We start from the raw sequence: 19,176 nt of genomic DNA, 5'->3' as shown, positions 1-19,176 counted from the left end.
TCTAAGATGACAGCTGTTTATGCTGTGTTTAAATTAATTAATTCTCACTCGTGTTCCGATACCGTAGACAGTGGTCGAGACATGACACTCATATATACAACACATCATTTTAAATGAATCTATCAATAGTAATATTTTATATTTGAGTTATCTTTATCATTCTGTATATGTTGTATATTGAGGCATAAGTCCGTATATAGATATTGACAGAGACAAATAAATCCTGCAATACTTGCTATGTGACTATCCCATAATATGACATTAGTCTCTTCTGGTACTTAATCATTCACTGTTGAGATTACATATGGATAAATGATATATTCTTTATTGTCTGTGCATTATGAGATAATATTATTATAATAATAGAGTCCAATGCTACAGCATGTTCCATACATATTTTTATCCTAAGCCAGATAATATTAAGATAGATCCAATGGACATAATAGACTGAGGTATTCATAATATGAATGGCGCAGCAGAGACCTGAAGGTCGGATAAAAGATCTCTGGCTCAGCAACACCACTTGTATCAGGTATAGACCCAGACATTATCCAGAAAGATCATGTCTATTCCAGCAATTTCCATATTCTCTTAACATATCTATATCCGCCTATGAATATCCAATTGTATTCTTCCACATAGTCGTATCAACTGATATCAATGATATGGATGATTAAACATGTCTCATGTTACTGTTCTGATTTCCTAGAAATTTCCAAGCAAGCAATTCTAGAACTCCGCAAGGCATATCTCATTCTCAGATCAAGTTCCTGAAAAGTATAAATATGATCCCAAGTTGAAGTGTAGAAAGAGACTAGTCTTTGTCTTATCTTTATCTTTTGTCTTAATCGACTCTTAATAAACCTACCACGAGTTTTCACAGACTTTCTCTTTGTCTTTCTATTCTTTTACTATTATATTTTACCCATACACAACAGTATATCAATTTTTAAAAAGATCGAAGTTGCTGTAAAGCATGATTAAATCAAATAAAATGGTTTGAAGAGGTTTACTGTAAGAGTACGTACAGTTGTATTTGCATATTTTAAAAGTTGATAACTGTTGTAAGTCGATGACTATGAACTTAGATGTCTTTATTGTTCTTCAGATGAAGTAGAAGGCTTATTTACTTTTTGAGGTTTAATGCGAATTATATTATTTGAGGACGCGTATGCTAGTCACTAATTTCAGGTTCAGCTGCTTATTGGGTGATTATTATATTTAGGCCTGTATCTTGTTCTATGTTGTACATAACCTATATTAGATGCAATATAGATAGACCGTGGTAGAATGTATTCTCTACCTGGTTGTACGTACTTGAATATTGTAGTTATTATTTGACCAAACACGGCAACATGAAATAATATAAAGGTCAAGCTTTTCTTTCATCTCTCTAAAAATCAGGATCCTAATACTGAGATAGAAAATAAGTAAAATAAATAAGAAGCTATCCTCTTAGACGCGACACAACAGTAGTGAAAATTAAAAAGCAAAAAATGCGTGGTCGGGGAATCGAACCCCGGCCCTTCGCGTGGCAGGCGAAGATTATACCACTTAACCAACCACGCAAGGTTAAGATTGTCGCCCGCGCGAAACGTTTTGCCTTTATATACTTTTCAAACCAAATTCTAAATAGCACGTGATCCACCGAATTCCCATACACTTTGTACACTTACTGCATTTGAAGGCAGGTTTAAATATAAACTTTGTCGACCTAATATAGTAAATCTTACAAGAAAAATCCAATAACAACAAAAAGTAAATACAAAAAAGAGAAAAAGAACATACAGTGACTCACAAAAGTGTTACAATGTTTTTAAAAATTTTAATTTTTCGACTTTTTCATGCATTCTTCCCCTTGAGCACATACTTAAGCACTGATTTTTTTTTTTTGCGATACGGAAAGTAGTAGTTCTAAGCTATTCAGTGATATAGCTTGTGTTAGGATTCATATACATTTGCTTGGGCACATTCGACATTCTAATCGCTCATCTCGACATTCGCAATCTGTAGAAATTCAGATGGTTGAAATGATGAATGTTTACAGAGCCTTCTTTCCCCAGGATTTTTCGAATTTATTGAGTTTCAGCAATCTATCAGGGGTCAATTTAATGTTGAGTATCATGTTTTGTCAAACTTGTACCTTTTTGCTTTTCGATTAGCTACATTACTTTACCCATTCACAAAAACCGCAACATTAGACAAATCTCAACATGCGTCCCGTACCTTACGATAAAAAAAATGATATTTTAGCTAGACTGCGTACAGGAGAGTCTCATAGAAGTATCGCCAAAAGTTTAAAGGTATCCAACGTCACTGTTGGTAGAATCGCTAAAGCTAATGACATTGCATGCAACGAAAAGACCGGCCGTCCTAGGTTAATCTCGGATCGTCTCGAGAGAATGATCGCAAGATCGTTCTACTTAGGGCAGTTCATAACAGCAGTTGATGCTGCCAGGAACCTGCGGGGTCAAGGAGTAGATATTTCTCCACAGACCATACGTAGGGTCCTGAAAAGATCCGATTTCGATTCAAGGATTAGAAAATCAGCATTGCCATTAACGAATGATCGAAGAAAGGATCGGTTGAAATGGGCGAAAGCCCACAAACACTGGACGGTTGATGATTGGAAGAAAGTCGTTTTTAGCGACGAGACCAAAATCAATCGTCTTGGATCGGATGGGAAACAGTGGACTTGGGTAAAGAAGGGAGAACCCCTCAAGGAGCACAACGTCAACTACAAGTATAAAGGCGGAGGTGGCAGCCTCATATTGTGGAGCTGCTTCACTCAACATGGTCCTGGCTTCATTGCCAAGATACAGTGCTGCTATTAACGGGCTCACAAAAATATAAAATGATCTGTACAGTGCAATAATTACGTCAGAGCTACGAAATAAAGACCACTAGATAGCCCAAACGTCATAGTATAAGAAAGGAAGAATGACGTAATCATATGTTGTTACACAAAGCTGCAAATAAAAAAAGCTTGATTTTGGGCTAAATGCAAAATGATACAAATGTGGTATTTGACGACTTGTGGAGTTAAATATCACTTAGTTAAAACAATAAAAAGTTAACGAGATCAAACTAGTACGTTTTATTTTCAATCAAGTTATGTTCCCTGAGAAGAAAAATATCTACTGCAAAAATTTGAATATCTTCTTCATATTACGGAACCTAGAAACTGACAGCTGAGTTATTCTACTCAAAGAAGACGTACGTCTTCTGAACCGTAAAAGAATAGAATTCTCCCTTGAGAGATTACGCATCTACCCGGAGCGGGTGGACTTGTAAACGTATCCATGGCTTGATCTAGTGATCATGCAACTAACCTATTTTCCCGTGCTAACCATTATGTAGCACTGCTTGCAGGAAAATAGAATTAATTAGGAAAATAGTATTCGTGCGTGGTGTTTGAGTTGAGTGAGCAGTTATTGTAAAGGATGATCACAACCTATTATCTTGTAATCATTCTTTATGCCGAAGGCAGAGAATAGTACTTATAACCTATTATACCTTGGTGTTGAATCAATATATCCTGCATGTCCATATATTAATTCTACTATATATCCTATATCATATAGTAACGTATTATAGCAAAATAAGTAAACTATATATCCTAAATGACAACCTGTTCAGCCTTATACGAGGTATCTAATCTCGTATAAGAATCATCACTTATTCTATATTCGTTTCCTACTCTACTTTATATTATTTCAGCAGTAATGAGGTGTGAGGATCTTGTATAATTTGTATACGAGGTCTCCACATCTCATATGATGCTGTCAACTAAACACAACACTTAATTCACGGTACTCATATATTAGAGTTTATGTAGTTTCTAATTATTTCTGGTTTGCAATATTGTATAATTCATCTTTATCCTTCATAAAGTGAATTATATCTTTAATATTTGTATATCATCTACCCTCAAATACGACAACAAATATGATTCAGTGTACCTTAAACTCTATTTTAGCGTACCTGATGCAATGATAACGTATCATTATGATGTAGAGAAGCTGAAAAATATATAAAGGCGACATTTTTACACAGTTTTCCCCATTACACTCTCACTTTTACCTCTCACAACTACTTCTCTACAATGCCATATAAACTCAGTAACGACAAACGAAATGACATCATTTCAATGATCAAGGCCGGAAAGGGTACTAAAGACATTGTACAAGCCACTGGAGTGTCTAAAGCCCAAGTTGTTCGCATGAAAAAAGAACATGATCCTGATCGCATTAAATCTCGTGGTGGTAGAGTCAGTATTGTGTCCAATTACACAAAGCGAGTCATATCTTTTAGAGTCCGAAAAGGTTTCTTATTATCAGCAAAAGATGTCCAAAGATATCTGTGGTCTCTTGGTTACAAATTTCAATACTCTTCCACAACAAGACTCATGAGATCCCTTGGCCTTAATTCTCTGTATAAAAAAAGAAGCCTTTAATCAAGAGAATCAACCAGAAAAAGCGATTGCAATGGGCCAAAAAACACCGTGACTGGACTGTAGAGGACTGTTGTATCCAACAGCATATTACTCTTGGATTATTACATAATACTGAAATAAGAGATTGCGGATCCTTATGAAGGTTAGAATAACCGTGAGTGATAGATTTGTTAGAACAATTCTTTTCTTTTACGGAAGAATATTTCATCTGTATATCCGAGACAACATTGTATTAGTAATTGACTTTATTTAGGAATAAGATGTTATAGTATTTCGATTTGATTAAATCAGATAACTTTATTTAGCAGATCAAACCACAATACATAAATCTAATCTAATTAAGCTATTATTTAACTTGTTGATCCCTTACTTTAACTCTTTACATTCTGACAGAATTCAATAAGACTGAAATGGAGATATCGGCAGATTTAAAGTAATTTATCCTATCCGTCCCATTTGTCATAATGAATCTGCCGAGGTATCGGTTAAAGGAACCGATAGCCAGATCAGCTCATCACTTACTTTCTTATACCTATCCAATCGGTCAAGGCACCGCTCTAGCATGATTAACCGTGCTGTAGCAATTGGGTATGTCTTTTCTTTTATCATCAGGTCATCTTGTACCTAAGGGTCCCGATAGAAAAAGTTTTTTACAATATCCACAAATATAAATAGAAGTATTTTTTTTCCTACATGGTTTTTGTCTTCATTCTTTATCAGAATATTCTACCTAATAAAAGAAGATAACTTGGTCTTCACTGATTTCCTTTTTGTTTTCTTTTCCTTTATACTTTTATCTGATCGTATACAACAAGGACTGGAACAAGGTTATATTTTCCGACGAAACCAAAATTAATAGATGGGGATCAGATGGAGCTCAGATTACGTGGAAGCATAAGGGACGACCCACTTTGACCCCATAATTATCAGACTCAATTAAAAGGTGGCGGAGGCTCAATGATGGTTTGGGGATGCATGACATCATTAGGAGTAGGTTACGCATGCCGTATTATCGAGTATCCTATGAATTCAGAACTGTACACCCATATCTTGGCTACTTCGTATAAGGATACACTTGAGTACTTTGGTTTTAGCAACGAGGAAGTCATCTTTCAACAGGACGGAGACTCAAAACACACCTCGCAATACACAAAAAAATGGCTTGCAGACAATGGAATAAGGTATATTGAAGACTGGCCACCAAATAGTCCCGATTTAAATCCGATTGAACACCTTTGGCACCATGTCAAGTTGAAGTTAGATGCATACGACACTAAGCCCAGAAATATGAATGAATTGTGGGATAGATTCGATAAAGAATGGAATAAATTCACTAAAGATGACATGAAGAAGTATTACGAAAGCATGCCCAAAAGAATCGAAGAAGTCATCAAGGCTAAAGGTGGATATACTAAGCGCTAATGTTTTGTAGCCTGATTGATTTTACAGTCATTTTTACATTTCTTCATATTCCGCCCAAATTTCCTAAATAGTATTTTATAAAATTTTGTTCAATAAAACTATGTTACTTAAGCAATATTCACTCAAAATTTGAAGAGTCTAGCTTCATTTCTGCAGAAGTTATCTTAAATTATATTTTTGTGAGCCGGTTAATAGCAGCACTGTACAGGGGGGAATGGACTCGCAATTATATTGCGAGATTCTGAAAGGCGACTTCATGGATACATTAAAGGATTATGGCCTGAAATTGAAGGACGTTATCCTTCAACAGGATAATGATCCTAAACATACGTCCCAATATACCAAAAAATTCTTTAAAAAGCACAAGATAAATGTTCTAGATTGGCCTTCTTATTCACCAGACTTGAACCCAATCGAAAACTTATGGTTTTACTTGAAGTGCAAGCTAGCTGCTTATGACACCCTAGCCAAGAATATGGACGAACTCTGGTAAAGAGTAGGAGACGTATGGTACAATAAAGTTACAGCCGATTTATGCCTAAAACATATCGAAAGCATGCCAAAAAGAATTGAAGCTGTTATAAAAGCCAAAGGTGGTCAAACAAAGTACTAACTGCACGTTTAAATAAATCTGACTATCACAAAAATGAAAATTTTACGCATATGCATGTCGTATTTGAGGGTAGATGATATACAAATATTAAAGATATAATTCACTTTATGAAGGATAAAGATGAATTATACAATATTGCAAACCAGAAATAATTAGAAACTACATAAACTCTAATATATGAGTACCGTGAATTAAGTGTTGTGTTTAGTTGACAGCATCATATGAGATGTGGAGACCTCGTATACAAATTATACAAGATCCTCACACCTCATTACTGCTGAAATAATATAAAGTAGAGTAGGAAACGAATATAGAATAAGTGATGATTCTTATACGAGATTAGATACCTCGTATAAGGCTGAACAGGTTGTCATTTAGGATATATAGTTTACTTATTTTGCTATAATACGTTACTATATGATATAGGATATATAGTAGAATTAATATATGGACATGCAGGATATATTGATTCAACACCAAGGTATAATAGGTTATACAGTGGGTGAAAAAACTGTTCACGTAATTGCTGATTTCAGATATTTTGAGCTCTGTTGAGACGAAAGTAAGCGATATCCAGGTCAAACCGGTATCATTCAAAAGCTTAAACTCTGCTCTATAAGTACCTGTATTATCAAGCAATTTAATTGGCGCTAAGTTTAAATTCGATTGAATTTACTAGGAGACCTCACGTGAACAGTTTTTTCCAAATTACTGTAGAAACCTTGCATCAGACTTTTTGCGGAGACTGAACAGGGTAGAATTAAAATAATTTTAGCGGGGTGTTAAATGAGGGCAGGGGTGCCTGAAAGATTATAAAGGTACCAAAAATTCACGACTTTTTTACACTTTTCTTTCCCATTTTCATTACAACTGATACCTACCTATAATTATGACTCGTACACTCTCTACTGCCGTTCAAATAGAACTTAAGGCATTACTTGCGAAAGAAACATCTATGGCAAGCATCCAGAAGAAACTTGGAATATCGAAAGGGGTGATTTCCAAGTATAGCAATAAGTGGTTCCCTAACAGACAACGTCAAGCAGGTGGTAGACCGGTTATTGTAGCGGAGAAAAGTAAAGCTGTGGTTCGTCGCAAGCTATTAACAGGGTCTATAAAGACTGCCCAAGAGGCCCATAAAGCCTTTCTTGATTTGGGTTACGACTTGACTTACAAAACGTCCATAAATGCTCTCAAATCTATGGGTTTTCATTCTGGTATCAAACAAAAGAAGCCTTTCATCAGCGAGAAGAATAGAAAGAAGCATTTGCGATGGGCCAAAAACCACCAGTATTGGACAGTCGACGATTGGAAGCGTGTTGTGTTCTCAGATGAGACGAAAATCAATGTTTGGGGGTCTGATGGTTGCAAATACTATTGGACTAGACCAGGTGACCCACTTAAACCTCACCATCTTGATATTACTGTCAAGCATGGGGGCGGTCATATCATGGTTTGGGGTTGTATGACCTACTATGGACCTGGTTACGCATGCCAGATATACGATGGGACCATGAAATCCAAGGATTACCAGCATATTCTGGACACAACACTTAGGGATACCATGGAGTGCTATGGATTAGACTGGCAAGAATCGTATTTCCAGCACGATAATGACCCCAAACACACATCCAATAGCACTAAAAAGTGGTTTAAGGAGCACCAGGTGAACGTAATCGACGATTGGCCTCCTCAAAGTCCCGACTTGAATCCAATCGAGCACCTCTGGCACCAGTGTAAGGTGCGTTTAAGTATGTATGAGAGAAGGGCAGCTGGAGTCCATCAATTATGGGAAAGATTCGACGCTGAGTGGAACAAAATTACGGAGGAGGAGTGTAGGAGGTATATTGAAAGTATGCCAGCTCGTATACAAGCAGTTTTGGAAGCGAATGGTGGCCATACTAGATACTAGTTAACATTGGAAAAAACTGTTCACGTGTTTAGAAATCTTCGACGGAATTTTCCTCTTAATAAAATAGCTTGATTGAAACTCCGAATTACATTTGTTTTATAGAGATTTTCTTGGGCTATCTGCCAGTATTAGTTTCATCGTCGTAGATGTTGATTAGCGTGAGCTACAAGGGAATATAGCGCATTTTGCAATTTACGTGAACAGTTTTTTCACCCACTGTAAGTACTATTCTCTGCCTTCGGCATAAAGAATGATTACAAGATAATAGGTTGTGATCATCCTTTACAATAACTGCTCACTCAACTCAAACACCACGCACGAATACTATTTTCCTAATTAATTCTATTTTCCTGCAAGCAGTGCTACATAATGGTTAGCACGGGAAAATAGGTTAGTTGCATGATCACTAGATCAAGCCATGGATACGTTTACAAGTCCACCCGCTCCGGGTAGATGCGTAATCTCTCAAGGGAGAATTCTATTCTTTTACGGTTCAGAAGACGTACGTCTTCTTTGAGTAGAATAACTCAGCTGTCAGTTTCTAGGTTCCGTAATATGAAGAAGATATTCAAATTTTTGCAGTAGATATTTTTCTTCTCAGGGAACATAACTTGATTGAAAATAAAACGTACTAGTTTGATCTCGTTAACTTTTTATTGTTTTAACTAAGTGATATTTAACTCCACAAGTCGTCAAATACCACAGTTCGGTCAGCTTGTTTGTGTGTCAGTAAATAGTTCAACTCAGGTTTCATTCTCTTATGGCTTGTTATCTTGTTTGGTGTCAATTTTATTGTTCCCCTGCTGAGGTACCACGTATCTGTCATCCAATCCGGTTCAGGATTTGCTTGCTTTAACCATGCTTGACCCAGTATGATATCGAATTTGGTATCGAATACGAATGCTGTAATTTTGTCTTCGTAACCATTTAAGTTAAGGTTGATTCGTACCTTGTGTTGAATTACTTTAAGATCTCCACCTGCTGTCTCCACTTGCTTGTCGTTCACTGGTGTCAGTATTGTAGGGTGAGCTCGTTGTAGGATTCGTGAGGAGACATAATTTTCTGAGGCTCCTGAGTCTATGAGTACATTCATGTTGTATATATGAGCCAGAGTTATTACATAATGATCGGAGTTATGACATTAGGAGTAACCATATAGCCATAATATGAGATTAGACTTCTTCTAGAATCTTGCACAGTTGAAATACAGCGACTGATATTAATTATGATCTACAAATGCTACATATGAGGTTAACAGATCCATAGTACATAGTACTTCAATAATAATTCACTCTTTCACAATGATCTGTCAGAAAGCGGACATTGGTTAGTGGTCTTATCATTCTATTTATATATTTCGTCGCCAATTGCTTACAGTCCGATCCATTAACCTCTCAATGAGTAAGTACCCGCGCTCAACCATGGTGAAGGTACCCGTGTCTTTGATGAAACAACAGTCTATATGACACCGGCTAAACCCGCTCTATTCAGCCCAACACATCATCCTATAAAAGATAGAAAATTTTTCATAATCTAGATATGTTTTTCTTTTGTACGATTTTCACTGAATAAAGAGTATAACAAGTTCTCACAGAATTCTAACTCTTTTAATTAACCTTAATTCTTTGAAGATCAACAATTCACCTTCTTTCCCTTATAAATACCGGTATATAAAGGTAGTGTTGTGGCTATACTGTTTAAACCTTCTAAATGGTGCAATTCTTGTATAGTATCAGATTTATGATGAATAGGCAGTAGTTCCTCTGGGATTATGTATGGGTTTAACTTCAAAGGCATCAACACAGGGAATTTGTTCTCATCGATAGCAGGTAAATAATTGTCAAAGTCAATGAGTTTATTTTGTTCAGAAGGGGGGTCAGCAGCAATGTTATCTATCTTATATAATTGGGTTCTTCTATTGCGTGCTTGTCGAGAGTGTTGTTCATCCATCCTTTTGATGTCGGCTATTCTGATTTTACAATAGCGCTTTATGTGACCTGGTTGGTGGCAGTAGAAACAGGTGTTTGTATTATTATTATTCCTTCTATCGTTTGTATATCGGTGAAAATTGTTGTTTTGAGGGCCCCTTCTTTCGATGGTATAAGTGTCCACATTATAGCTGTTTCGTCCTTGATATCTGGCTCGTCCGTCCATTTGGTGTAATTCTACCGTTGTTTCCTCCCTGAAACCATTTCCATACGTGGTGTTCCTTATGACTGGCTGGTGTAGGGAATGGGGTGTTGGGTAGGCATCCAAGCTTTCTTCTTGATGGGCACTTTCATATGTAAGAGCTGCCTTGATTACTGTTTTCAATGAGGGTACATCCTTCTCTTCTTGACGGACATACGTGCGTAAGTTCTTGTCTTGCAGGCCTCGTATAAATTTGTCGGATGCTTCTTCCTCCGTCATACTAGGTAGTGCTACCTTTAGGTCCATAAAAGCATTGATGAAGTCCACCAGGGAGCCAGTTTGTCTTAAATTGGCTATTCTGTCACGGGTGATACGTGTTGTATTTTCAGGTCTAAAAAAATCTCTCACCATTTGTCTCAGTTCTTGCCAGTTTTTGGGCTGCTCCTCCGTGTATTCGATTGTTCGATACCATGCATCGGCACTATGCCTGAATAGGGCGGCCACAAGAGAGCTCTCTGGTCGGTCCAGTCTCCGTAAAAGCCTAAGTAGCGGTCGACTGATCGGATCCAGCTGTCTATGACCATGGCGTCTCTTCTACCATCATAAGTGTCAGGAACCGGTAGTCTTCTTCCATTATCAGTAGATGTACTGATAGAAGGTGAAATTCTGGGGGGAGGTGCTGGTGGAGTAGCCATCTTCTTTTGTTCTTCCAAAGCTGTTGCTACCAACTGTCAGTGTTTATAAGTATAATGTACCGAACTACCTAAGGTTCGACCCGTAAGATTAAATGGAAGATAAAACTTGAATAATCTTTATTTTTCTTTTAAAAATCTCTATCTTTTTATATAGTCAAGATATCTAAAGATTATGTACATTATCGAGTAATTTTACTAAATTAATATATACAACAATATAATTGTAATTAATAGCCCATCTACATTCTTGAGGGATATTACCTATGTCTGCTCTGTATCTGTTTAGCCCTCTGTACATTGGGCCTAAATCTTTTTTTAATTTTAGTGGAGTTAGCATTCCTCCACTCCGAGCTCGACTCCTTTCCATCGGGATGTGAATGACGCCTTTTTCTAGTACTGCATGCGTCATCCCCGTCGGGAACTGAACTAGCACCGTGCACGTGACTGGTACTTTTGGTGCATCCCATCGAATCACAATTTGCTGTTACAAAAAGAAAGGTGGTTTCTTGGTTTAGTGGTATAATTCTCGCTTAGGGTGCGAGAGGTCCCGGGTTCGATTCCCGGAGAAGCCCGTATTTTTGCTAGTATGAGATACGAAAGGTATGAACCAGCTTATGTTTAGTCTACCGTAAATCATTTTTTATACCAGTACTTCGATTAGCTGTAATTGTCGCGTCTGGGAGGTGTCGTGCTTGAAATGATAGCCTCGTCAATTAGTGCAAGTTTTATACAATTCAATAACACTTTTCAAAAGGGAGAGAAAGGATGCCGTTTATTTCTTTTGCAACATTCATATTCTTATAGGATTATTACTGTTACATTTACTGAAGTTTTATATACTGTAATTTTGTGGTACGACAGAGGATAGCTTCTTATTTATTTTACTTATCTTTTATCACACTATTAGGATCCTGATTTTTAGAGAGATGAAAGAACAAAGCTTCCCTTTATCTTTATTTCATTTATCTGTCTTTTACAGTGACTCACAAAACTGCGTCAATGTTTTCAACTTTTGCATAAATCGCAACTTTATTATTAGTTTTCCTTAATAAAGATACAAAATGAAAACGAGCAATAGAATAAGGACCCTTCAAACTCTTATTTCATATATAGTTTGTGGCATTTGCATGAACCGATCACCCATCAATTAGGAAAATTGACCGATGGGCGAACTTTTGGATATCACGCATAAAATGAGAGATGTCAAAAGATTACTTGCCTACAGAAAAGCGAAGGGATTTCTGAGTTCTAATGGAGTCAATTACTATTCGTACCATTCATTTAATGCTTTTAATGCTTTTTTCCGTTTTTGTTTTGTACAATTTAGACATTTGCACCTAACTCATTAGTCATTACTGTCGTATTTGAGGGTAGATGATATACAAATATTAAAGACATAATTCACTTTATGAAGGATAAAGATGAATTATATAATATTGCAAACCAGAAATAATTAGAAACTACATAAACTCTAATATATGAGTACCGTGAATTAAGTGTTGTGTTTAGTTGACAGCATCATATGAGATGTGGAGAACTCGTATACAAATTATACAAGATCCTCACACCTCATTACTGCTGAAATAATATAAAGTAGAGTAGGAAACGAATATAGAATAAGTGATGATTCTTATACGAGATTAGATACCTCGTATAGGGCTGAACAGGTTGTCATTTAGGATATATAGTTTACTTATTTTGCTATAATACGTTACTATATGATACAGGATATATAGTAGAATTAATATATGGACATGCAGGATATATTGATTCAACACCAAGGTATAATAGGTTATAAGTACTATTCTCTGCCTTCGGCATAAAGAATGATTACAAGATAATAGTTTGTGATCATCCTTTACAATAACTGTTCACTCAACTCAAACACCACACACGAATATCATTTTCCTAATTAATTCTATTTTCCTGCAAGCAGTGCTACAATAATGGTTAGCACAGGAAAATAGGTTAGTTGCATGATCACTAGATCAAGCCATGGATACGTTTACAAGTCCACCCGCTCCGGGTAGATGCGTAATCTCCTCAAGGGAGAATTCTATTCTTTTACGGTTCAGAAGACGTACGTCTTCTTTGAGTAGAATAACTCAGCTGTCAGTTTCTAGGTTCCGCAATATGAAGAAGATATTTAAATTTTTGCAGTAGATATTTTTCTTCTCTGGGAACTGAACTTGATTCAAAATAAAAACCTACTAGTTTGATCTCGTTAAGCTTTTTACTGTTTTAACTAAGTGATATTTAACTCTCAAGTCGTCAAATACCACAAGATGAGCATACTCCACACTGTTAATTTGTTAATTAGAAATCAATGAATAGAGAAACAAGACAGTACCGACAACGGATTACTGTTTTTGTACATTAGTGAAAACTGCTTTCGCGTAAACTAAGCACCTAAAAAGACTGCAGTAAACTTCGTTAACTTATCAATTAAATGCTACTTTCTTACTTTTTACATTGTCATTCAAGTAATCAAGTCTACTTATTGCACCTTTTAATGTTCCATTGGAGCTGTAAAAAGAAGCTTACTAAAAGAACCTACAAAGTACTCTTCTTACGATCAAGTGTGTCATTATAGTGCTGCCTCAAAGCTATATATTATCACACTTTGATCAAAAACAAAAGGCAAAATCACTATCATCATGAGGTCATGTGTATTTGGATCATTCTACAAAAGAGGTCTACAGTATTTTTACTAAACTTGTACTTTACCATGCGTAGTTGTTTATCAGGACACCTAACTGAAGATGATGGTCTATCAGCATAAGCGCAACTATTTAACCTGAATCTTTGGTATCCTAAGGACAAGGTGTGATTATGGAGGAAGGGAATTTGCAGCAAATAGACAAAAAAAAAAAAAAAGGATACCATATCACTTCCATGAAGAGAGTTACCTCTAAATAAAAAAAAACTCCCGGGGATCATGTTTGAAACGCTCACATGCGACCGCATAAGCGTCTATCGAGGAAAACATATGATTGTCTCGTCATGGACTGTCCACGTATTGACAATATAATGAAGCCTTCAAGCAAAATTAATTAATTGCAGCAATTTTGGTTAAACTACTGCAAGCGCAACAAGGGTGGACCAATTTTATCTTCAAAGTAGGTATAAACCTACAAGGTGCAGGTTTTAAAAAATTAGCTCCTATAGCATATATATGCTGAAGATTTCATTAACATCTTGAAATGACTTGGTAGATTTAGAAGCCTTCGTATTAAAAGATAGTATTACGAATTAAAAGGCCCAGACTTTTACGTAAGGATAATGAAGCTCTGTATTTTTAAAGAACTTTTCAAATAATTCAATTTCACATTATTGAGCATACTTCTTTAATTCAAATTGTAATGTTGATAATCTCGAAATGGCTCAGGTCAATTAGTTAAAGGTGTTCATTAATTACCTTTAGTAGACTATCATCCCGGTTTAGTCTCCTTACTGCTATCAAATTATCATATTCTACTCTAATTCTCCAATTATTGAAAATTACTGCATATCCAGCTCTTGTGATCGCCTAAAGACAAGACGAATTTAGCGATCCTGTCCCTAACTATCTTTAACAATATAGTTGAATTTACATGGTAAACCAGATAAAACAATAAGGGTATAATTCTCGTTCTTTAATTGATTTGCGGGATACTTGTAGTTTACTTATAATAATTCTACAGCATAAATGCCTCCTTGATCATCATTCACGATACTCGCTTCGGCAAAATGATAATAATGATCTTTCAAGTAGCGATACACAATCGGCTTCAATTTACTCTGCTTTTTGCTCAACCCAGACGAACCTGAATGGTTCCCTGTGCCCGTTACTATATAAATGATACCTGAATATTTTCCTTTAAGGCATCTTAATCTTTCATCTACAATTTCCATCGCCTCATCTTCATGCAGACCATGAAGATCAATAAATGCTTGATTTTTAGACCTCGACTCAAAAATGCGTTTACTTGCTTCTGCATGCATTTCTCGCATTAGTCTGTTATAATGTTTGGCCTCCATAGAATAAAGCTTGGCTTTGGCTCCATCCCCTTTCAAGTAGAACTCAGTTGCCTTGTTAAAAAATCTATTTCGAAGCGTACCATATTCGATCGCTTTTTGTCTCTATCAAGGGAAAATTGGCAATGACGGGAGAATCAAGTCAGTATTATGTTATATTGTGCTTCCTTGTCATTCTTACCTCTTTTAGATAAACTGAATTCAAAGAACTGCCGGTTTCTAACCAAGGAATATGGACTGGCTGAGACAATTCATGAGTTGTATATCTGTAAGATTGTGAACTATATCGATATTTATTATTTTTCATCAATAGTTGCTTTGTTTTGATCGGCTCGTCCTTCTTCTTCTTTGCCACGTCAGCAAAATTAGTTGCTTTCGTAGAGCTGCTCTTATTTACTACTTTCTTGTTTGAAGCTATCTTAGCAGCGGATGCCAATGTAGGAAATTCTTCCTCGACTGATACATCGCGTTGGCTGTTTGTAATGGATTGTGTGCTAGCAATGCTCTTTTTATTGTCATTTCCCAATGCCATAAGTGCAGGATATTCCTCTGAATTATACAAATTTGTTACTGCTGTGGGTAATGCGCTTGTTGTAGTCGTTGTTATTTTGTTTGCTATTTCTTGCAAATCGATGTTGTGCGAGAATTCACAGGCATTCCCCTTTAAACAGCTTCCTTGAAGCCAAAATTTACAAATTTTATCTTGAAGGTCATGAGAAAACCAACAATCTTTCCTGTAACATTCACCTGCTAAGAAATGCCTGCAAACCTGCCTTTTTTTGCGTACAGAGTATGATTGCTGTAGTGAGGCCGCTGCTGCCGGTGATGGTAAAGGAGGCGCTATATTTATTTTACTTGATGCCCTCTCTACAACTTGTGCCTCATTGATCATTTGCACAGTTGGTGCCGTTGCTTTTTGCGACGATGGCGTGTATTGTTGTTCTTTTTCGTCTTTCAACTCTTGTTGTTCCCCAGTTTTTTTCAATATTTTATTTTGAATCAGTTTATCAATTGCGGCATCTGCATCATAATCGTAAGTTTCCAAAGCAGCAATCAATTCAGCTTCGCTTAGGTCTTTAAATATCGTCTGTAGCATTTGCAAAGATGACATATCCTCTTCCACGTTATCATCCTGTAGTTCTTCTGTTGACGGTACTTGAGCCTGCAATGATAACCTGTCCAAGTCTCGTATAGTCGCTGTGTCATAGAGTTCACCATGATAATATTGCAAAGTAGGATCAAATTCATAATCATTACCATAATAATTGTCTTCCTTTACAGATTTTGTAATTCTTGTCGTTGTTGTTTCCCATATCGATTTGTTTGTTGAATTTGAAGTAAAGGAAATGGAAGAATTAATGGGACTAACAGGAGTGCATAAAAGACCACCATTCGTTCTATAATAGTTTTTACTCGCGTTTTTTGGTTCCGTAATACTGGCGACTTTGTTTAATCCTTGATTATCTGGAGGGAAGTCAATGTTGTCGTCATCTAACAATTGGCTTGCAATAAATCGATGATTAAGGTCTTCAATGCTTTCGTCTTCTTCTGTTGCTTGTTTTTCATCAACTTTCGGCAACGCAGATCCATTGAAAGGATCAAGCTCAGTTTCCGCGCAGGTGTCAGATGTACTGGAATCTTTAAAAGGTGTTAAGAGAGAACTGCCTATTGTTGGAGACGTACTAAGTCATTTCCAAATAGTTCGATAAATGCTGCAAAGTCAGTTTCTTCTACATCTGTTTTTATTAAACTACACAAGGTTAACAATTTCTTTTACTTTTTGAAAATGTTATAAAAGGTTCCGCTCTGGCTAGAAGTAAAGTGTTTACTCATTGCGCTGAAACTTGTTGAAGTAAACTATCTTGGAATGAAAAGTTATTGTAAAAAGAACACTTTAACAGAAAAAATTGGGAAAGAAAAAAAAAAATAGAACTCAGAGGAGAAATTTTCTCAAAATGCTCACTTCAAACATGTCTTTTATCGTCGAAAGTTACAGCCCGGACCCTGTAAATGATTGTATGAAATGCTGCTTACTGTTGAATATAGTTGTTATTACTGCTTAAGCAGTCATTTATTTGCGAGAGACAGTTAAAATCTCTACAAGGCAGTATACGGCTTCCAGTACGCAAAACAGAAACTAAGAGTTATTATGAGCCCTTGCCACTTATAATAATAAGACTTAGGAATTGAACAAACGGTTCTAAAGTAGGTCTTAATACCGAATACAAAAAGTAGAACCATTTGCGGTGCCTTAAAGCGTAGAAGAACAAGTAGAAGGACGGAAGAATCGTGGCGTAACAAAAACAGCAGTGTAACAAAGTGTCATTATTCTTTAAAGAATAAAAACAGTACTGAACTTTATATTCGGCTATATATATATGGTATGTTTTATATTACTAGGGTTCGGTCAAGTACATTGTTGCCAGTATAGACGGAATGTTCAAAGAAAGTGTCCCAGTAGCTTCGAAAAGAACACGTAAACCAAGCAGCAGGCCCTCAAAGCTCCAGAAGACAGTCAGTTCTATGGTAGCTGCCAGGCCTATTCGACAGATACAGCTCCTGCAGGTACATCAGACGAGTCTGTACCCTTTTCAACTATTGAATTCTTAATGCCTATTTTAGCACTTTATACTGCAAAGCACTCTGTCGAGGAAGCGAAAGTAGGCATCGTGAACAACCTACAGCAGCTATTGGATCCGAACGGGTCTCATCACCCCTCTATCCAGCTACTGCAGCATGAAAGCGATGCCTACAGCCGCAAGTTCAAGGAGCTTAGAAATCATGCGAATGCCAAAGAAAAATGAAAAATGCAGCATAATTGGGCTGCTTCTGTCGTTGGCAAGAACATTGAAAGTTACGTTGACGCTTATAAGCAGCGCATTGCTGGCAGCAGCTGCAGCAAAAAATCAGAGAGTGTTAGTTGCAAAGGAGGCATACCGCGAATGCTTTGGTAAGCTCAATAATATACCTTTTCATTACAATTACTATTTATTGTCTAATAGCCTTTACTCAATTTATAGGGAGCATTTTCCCCGATGAGAAGTCCAATCATGAACTTATTCGTCATGCAAATGCTGCCCAAGCATTCGTAGTTAGCCTCAACGTCTACGTTCTGGCAACACCAAAGGCGTTTCCACACAACAAACTGGCCAATGTAAGAATATACGGTTTAGAAAAATGGATTGAAGTAGCTGGTGCGAAATTCATTACTCTCAAAACTTATACAAGTTGGAAGTAACTTTGCTGCTGTTGTTAGGTTCCTGAAAACAGAACTGGATGATATTTTGAAGGTATCAAGATTGAGGATGGTCATGTTGTCGAGGTATATCAATGAAGCATTTGAGGATGAAGAAGAAGATTTGACCTACGAGGAGTAGACACTCTTATCTCTTTACTTTCTGTATCCAAATTAATAAACAGTATTGTAATTTGGTTTTCAATATAAAGGGATCTTCTTTAAGCCATGTGTTCTTAGAAAGCCAGGAATTATTTGACAATAATTTAAATTTGATTTTAGTGATCGTATCCGTAATACAGATATACCAAGTTATCTATGCAAAATGAAAAATGACAGAAATGACAGCTATTTCATACCTTCATTATATAAATTCATAAGAATTGACGAAAAAGTGCTTTCATAATCAGACTCACTGCTAACAAAATAATATTATCTCTTCAAAGCTTATTTAGGAAACTAGGTTGAGGTTCAATTGCCTTTGAAGACTAACTTGCTACTCACCCTTCTCAATGAAATAACTTTTTAAAACAAAATTAAGCATCAAATATTTCCTTAAAGTGCATGTACAATGTTATTGCTCTATCAGAGGGAATAGCAGTTTTGAAATTCAAACGAATTTGATGGTCTTAGTTACAGGAGTAGCCATTTTTTATATATATTTAGGTTAGCCTTGCAACACAGTTGACTATATCG

General features: G+C 36.4%; 2 protein-coding genes and 2 non-coding genes across 4 annotated transcripts; 2 read left to right on the top strand and 2 right to left on the bottom strand.

Moving 5' to 3' along the window:
- Window positions 1-1,497: 1,497 nt before the first annotated feature.
- Window positions 1,498-1,568, bottom strand: BDF20DRAFT_t119. Its single transcript has one exon. It is a non-coding gene; the product is annotated as a tRNA-Gly (tRNA).
- A 10,160-nt stretch (window positions 1,569-11,728) lies between these two features.
- BDF20DRAFT_t121 lies at window positions 11,729-11,800 on the top strand. The gene has a single exon. It is a non-coding gene; the product is annotated as a tRNA-Pro (tRNA).
- Window positions 11,801-14,603: 2,803 nt separating this feature from the next.
- BDF20DRAFT_677894 (uncharacterized protein) lies at window positions 14,604-17,136 on the bottom strand. The gene is made up of 4 exons (XM_053076012.1): window positions 17,023-17,136; window positions 15,427-16,927; window positions 14,895-15,350; window positions 14,604-14,797 (listed from the first exon to the last, which is right to left on the bottom strand). The coding sequence occupies exons 1-3, from the start codon at window positions 17,076-17,078 to the stop codon at window positions 14,895-14,897; spliced, it is 2,013 nt and encodes a 670-aa protein (XP_052934501.1). The 5' UTR covers window positions 17,079-17,136; the 3' UTR covers window positions 14,604-14,797.
- A 175-nt stretch (window positions 17,137-17,311) lies between these two features.
- On the top strand, window positions 17,312-18,622 carry BDF20DRAFT_1002716 (uncharacterized protein; the record flags this gene model as incomplete). The annotated part of the gene is made up of 5 exons (XM_053074634.1): window positions 17,312-17,721; window positions 17,796-18,006; window positions 18,089-18,195; window positions 18,266-18,439; window positions 18,516-18,622. The coding sequence occupies exons 1-5, from the start codon at window positions 17,682-17,684 to the stop codon at window positions 18,620-18,622; spliced, it is 639 nt and encodes a 212-aa protein (XP_052934500.1). The 5' UTR covers window positions 17,312-17,681.
- Between the last annotated feature and the right edge of the window lie 554 nt (window positions 18,623-19,176).

The sequence above is a fragment of the Mycotypha africana genome (genome assembly GCF_025528875.1).
Source record: "Mycotypha africana strain NRRL 2978 chromosome Unknown BDF20scaffold_8, whole genome shotgun sequence".
Lineage (NCBI taxonomy): Eukaryota > Fungi > Mucoromycota > Mucoromycetes > Mucorales > Mycotyphaceae > Mycotypha > Mycotypha africana.
This window is presented reverse-complemented; position numbering and strand designations above follow the sequence as displayed.